The sequence below is a fragment of the Mustela nigripes genome, chromosome 4, assembly GCF_022355385.1.
Source record: "Mustela nigripes isolate SB6536 chromosome 4, MUSNIG.SB6536, whole genome shotgun sequence".
Taxonomy (NCBI): Eukaryota; Metazoa; Chordata; class Mammalia; order Carnivora; family Mustelidae; genus Mustela; species Mustela nigripes.
Window position 1 is genome coordinate 153,375,281 of NC_081560.1, and position 5,523 is coordinate 153,380,803.

At 39.8% G+C, this 5,523-nt stretch overlaps 1 protein-coding gene across 1 annotated transcript; it reads left to right on the forward strand.

The window, feature by feature from the left end:
• The first annotated feature begins 1,439 nt into the window (after positions 1–1,439).
• On the forward strand, positions 1,440–2,396 carry LOC132015303 (olfactory receptor 6C74-like). The gene has a single exon (XM_059395890.1). It carries the CDS (start codon positions 1,443–1,445, stop codon positions 2,394–2,396), a length of 954 nt encoding a protein of 317 aa, XP_059251873.1. The 5' UTR covers positions 1,440–1,442.
• Positions 2,397–5,523: the final 3,127 nt, after the last annotated feature.

The following is a 5,523-nucleotide window of genomic DNA, read 5'->3' on the forward strand; positions in this document are numbered from 1 at the left end:
TTCCAATTTCCCTCAACTCCCTTCTCCTCTCTAACTCCCCATGTCCTCCATGTTATTTGTTATGCTCCACAAATAAGTGAAAACATATGATAATTGACTCTCTCTGCTTGACTTATTTCACTCAGCATCATCTCTTCCAGTCCTGTCCATGTTGCTACAAAAGTTGGGTATTCATCCTTTCTGATGGAGACATAATACTCTGTAGTGTATATAGACCACCACGTCTTCCTTATCCATTCATCCGTTGAAGGGCATCTTGGTTCTTTCCACAGTTTGGCGACCATGGCCATTGCTGCTATAAACATTGGGGTACAGATGGCCCTTTTTTTTCCCACTACATCTGTATCTTTGGGGTAGGCACTGGGATTTTTTAAAAAAACAAATGTTCCTCGGGTGCCTGGGTGGCTCAGTTGGTTAGGCATCTGCCTTCAGCTCAGTCATGATCCCAGGGTGCAGGGATTGATGCCAGCTTAGGGTCCCTGCTCAGCAGGGATTCTTCTTCTCTCTCTCCCCCATGCTCTCTCTCACATAAATAAATCTTAAAAGAAAGAAAAAAAATGAATGTTCCTATTGTGATTGCAATGGGAATATATTTATAATTCCACCACATTGAAACTTTCCAGTGTAACAAAAATATTCCCAGAAAACAATGTTCAAAGGTGGTATGACTAATAGCAGAAGGAATATCAACTGTTCTGCCAGGTGTGTAGAGTGAGAGGGAAACTGATGCACATTTCAATGTTTTCTCACTGATTCTGAACAACCAAGTCATATAACCATCCCTCACTCCCATTTTCAGACATGGTTTCTTTAAACCCAAGGACTGGGTAGTTATGAAATATTGTGATAAACTAGATACCCTGCTCAGTCTTAAAGTTTTGGACAAAGAACTGAGGATGAGCCAACTGAGGAAAATAACTGGTTTGAAACATGCGAATAGGAAAACAGCTTCCTTCTCCACACTTTCTTTTTCCAGAGGGCTAAAGCCAGTGCATTGGAGGCCTTTATATATTGCATATACTACCTGAAGTATAAAAATTAACATTGTGACCCCATAAAAATATTCTCTGTGGGATGACAGCCTTCACTGTTATCTGTTGGGTTTATATGTTATTTGAAAATAATTTCTATTTTATAGTGTTTACCTTGTGGACTATTATTCAAATATATTATTATTCAGAAAAGTTAAGTTGCACATTCAAAATTATTTTAAAAAATGAACAATAAATGTTCAATTTTTACAATTTAATAATTGCAAATTTCAAAATAATTTGTAATATAACATTTAAATTATATAAAGTGATTCCTCATTCAGAATTGTAGCTACAAGTAGTATTTATTGTTTTTTAATAGTGGCCATCAATTAAATTTTTATTCTTTGGTGGTGACATTTTCTATTTGAAAGATCCAGCAGAGTTGATGATAGAGAAATGGAGATCACTATGGAGGTGAGGAATGAGACAACAATCCAAGAATTCATTCTGGAAGGGTTTCCTGCCATCCAGGCCCTAGGGAATGTCTTCTTCCTGATCCATCTGCTGGCATACCTGGCCTCTATCACAGGAAATGTGGTGATCATCACCATCACTTGGGTTGACCATCGGCTCTGGACACCAATGTATATTTTACTCAGCACGTTCTCCTTCTCTGAATGCTGTTTTATCACCTTAGTTATTCCTAAACTGCTGTCCATCTTCCTGTTGGGAAGGCAACCAATTTCCTTTACTGCTTGTCTCATACAAGCCTTTTCTTTTTTCTTTTTTGGGTCAATAATTTTCTTCCTCATGGCAGTGATGTCTCTGGATCGGTATGTGGCCATTTGCAAGCCTCTGCATTACCCGACCATCATGAACCCGAAGACTTGCTTCCTCCTGGTCACTGCCTGCTTGGCTTTGTCCTTCCCTCTCATCGCTGGGCTAGTAGTGAAGGTTTCCCAGTTGTCCTTCTGTGGCCCCCATGTCATCCCCCACTTTTTCTGTGACCTTGGCCCCCTGATTCATCTCTCCTGTTCTGACACCAGACCTACTGAAATGTTGACCTTAGTCCTCGCTTTGTTTGTCCTTATAACATCTCTTATCATAACCACCATTGCATACAGCAACATAGTAGTCACAGTCCTGCGACTCCCATCAGCCAAGGAGAAACAGAAAGCTTTCTCCACCTGCTCCTCTCACCTCATGGTTCTCTTTCTGATGTATGGCAGCTGTGTGTTTATATATGTGAAACCAAAGCAAACGAACAGGCTGGACTCCAATAGGGAGGCTGCCCTTGTGAACACAGTGGTGACCCCACTGCTCAACCCTGTCATCTACACTCTGCGGAACAAGCAGGTCCATCGGGCTCTGAGGGAGGCTCTATTGAGGTTGAGGTTACAGAAACAGAGCTTTGGAGGGTAAGTGGATCTTCTTGGTCTTCTAGTTCAATTTCCCACAATTGAAGAAATATTTTCTATAGAATTCTACATATTAGGATCTACAGGATCAGGATTCTACAGGATCAGGTAATCCTGCTTATGCTAATTTTCATCTGGCTGGTACAATATTACTTTATAATACAATACTTTTCACTATCTGAAAATTCCTCTTAGTTCTTTATATCATGCTGAAATACATCTTCCTTGATTTTTCTACTCAGTGGTCTTTCATTTCAGTTCATACAACATTTATGGAGAGCCCAGTATACATAAATCACATAATACAAAGTCTTTAGGAATAAAAAAGTTGTCAATCTGATAATAATGATTACTATTCATGGTACATGCTCATGCTTGAGTTTTCTGATACTAAGAAAGGATAGAAACCATTACCATTTTATGTATTCAGGGTTTGAAATTTTAGAAGCAAATTGTTCTGAAATTACATAAAGTCATAATATTATAGCCTAATTAAAATTAATGGTATTTCATTAATTGGATCTTTTATGTAAATGAACCAACAGTAAGCTGGTTTGTTGTGAACACAAACTGGCCATTAGGGCCAGTTGTCTTCAGGTGGAAGCTGCTTCCTCCATGAACCTACAAATACAATAACTGACCCAATTTTAATCCTTGTTCTCTCTTTGGGTCTATTGGTTTTAGAGGTGTAAATAGCTCAGTGTAACTCCAGGTGGTTAGGATGTATCTAATATTATCAACAAAATTGTTTTTAACTCTTTCTTAAAATAGAAATAAAAGGCAAAATTTTAAAAAGTTTTAAAAAGATTTTATTTATTTATTTGAGAAAGAGAGACAGAAATAGTGAGAGAGAGCACGAGTCAGAAGGGGAGGGAGAAGTAGGCTCTCCACCAAGTAGGTATCCCAATGTGGGACTTGATCCCTGAATGCTGGGATCATGACCTGAGCTGAAGGCAGATGCTTAGCTGACTGAGCCACCCAGGCATCCCAGAACTTTTAGATTTGTTCCAGTTTATTACCCTGTAATTGATGTTGCCAAGCCTTGACCCCTATAAGTTGCTGAAAGGTAGGTGACCCCACTACCAGATTTTCTCCCTACATGGAAGAGATGTTTTCTCCTAATGTAACTTTGGGTGTGGGAGCTGCTGCTGTCAGGTTAAGCTAAATTATGGTTGACCCTGTATGCAGCAAAAGCTAACAAAACTCATAATTAGGAAAGTTTAAAAGGAAAATGAGTGTAATTGATAATTTTTAAAAAATGGATTAAAATTGGATCAGTTATTGTATTTGTAGGTTCATGGAGGAAGCAGCTTCCACCTGAAGACAACTGGCCCTAATGAAAAATGGTTCCTGTCACATCCCACATGGCATTTGCATACTATGCATTTGATTTTCACTATGTCTGATTTGAGCACATACACTCCTTCCTGCTTGATTTGAGAATTACCTATATGCAAGGCATAATCTGATTAGGAAGAATTTTAGACTGTCAAAAAATATTGGCAGATTTAGATTTTTTTTTTTCTTGCCTGGGAATGGTTTGATTATAAAGTGTCCTTGGGATTATGCTCTTCCAAGGACAACTGTGTCTTTGTCCCTTCTTTCTCCAAAGAAGTATTTACTTTTTTTTTTTTTAAGATTTTATTTATTTATTTGACAGACAGAGATCATAAGTAGGCAGAGAGCCAGGCAGAGAGAGAGCAGAGGAAGCAGGCTCCCTGTGGAGCAGAGAGCCCGATGCAGAACTCGATCCCAGGATTCTGGGATCATGACCTGAGCCGAAGGCAGAGGCTTTAACCCACTCAGCCACCCAGGTGCCCCCAAAGAAGTAATTTCTGAGCCTAATCTAAAAGCAGGAATTCCCGTGGTTTCTGGTTTCTATGCATTAGATGAAATAGCCACCTCTGCCAATTTTCACAGCCTGGCCTCATGAACCAGACTAGTGGAGGAGATGAACCTCACCTATCAGCCCAGCGAGATTCTGGGTACTTCTTGAACCTTTGTGCTCATCCAAACCACTATCTTTGTTTCTAGTATGCCCCAGGAGACTAAGGTATGCCAAATCCTGTTGGTCCCTGTAACAGGTAGGATAGAAACTAGTCTTTCTAGCAGAAGCTAGAAAAGTGGGGAATGCTGGATGCGTGGTCCAATTCCTTCTCTCCTCAGTGAGAAGCTGAGAGAGTGAATCCTCTACTCACTGTTCGCTTAGTTGGGTAGAGGCCCTGTGGGAAATGGCTACACTCTCATTCAGACCACACTCTTTTAAAACTGTTGCTTTACTGTCTGTCATCCTCAAAGGCCTAATGAAAGCTGGGGGCCATAGGATCTCAGAGACAGGCAGGTTAGTTGGAGACTTGGTTCTGTCTCTGGAGCAAGCCAGGGAGAGAAGGAGTTACAGAAAGTGGCCACTGGCTTATTCAGACTCCTAGAAAGTAGTGACTTCCTGTCTGTCAGTTCCCAGATGCTGGCTAGTTATAAGCCCAACCGTCAAGGTAGCAGCTGGTCAAGTTGAAGCTTTAGATGTATAGTCTAATCTCTTCTATGGAAAAACTGAGAGCTGGCTATTTTTGCCTTTTCTTTCATTTTTTTAAGTTCTGTGCTTAAGGTGGGGCTTGAACTCACTACCTGGAGATCAAGACCCACATGCTTTACCAATGAGCTAGCCAGGCTAAAATGTTCTCATTTCAAAGCTGTTATACAAATGGAATCATATGATATATAACCTTTTGAATCTTTTTCTTAACTCTACATGATTCCCTTGAGATTCATCTGAACTTTTGTACACGCCAATATTACATTCCTTTTTATTGCTGAATAGTAGGCAATGGTATGGATGGTATGATGTGTTTATTCACCTGTTAAAGGACATATGGGCTGATTTCAGTTTTTGGCTTTTACCAGTAAAGCTTCCATAAACATTCATGTTTGTGTACAGGTTTTTGTGTGAACACACGTTTTCATTTCTTTGGGATAAGCACCAAAATGTGCAATTGCTGGGCTGTATGATAGTTGCATGTTTAGTTTTAAAGAAACTGTCAAATAATTTTTGAGAGTGCTTGTACCAATTTATATTCCCACTAGCAGTGTGTATAGGTGGACCAGTTTCTCTGCATCCCCCAAAATATTTGGTC

What these genes read in the sequence shown, in the direction of transcription:
- LOC132015303 (XM_059395890.1), top strand. Translation starts at nt 1,443, where the DNA reads ATGGAGGTGAGGAATGAGACAACAATCCAAGAATTCATTCTGGAAGGG.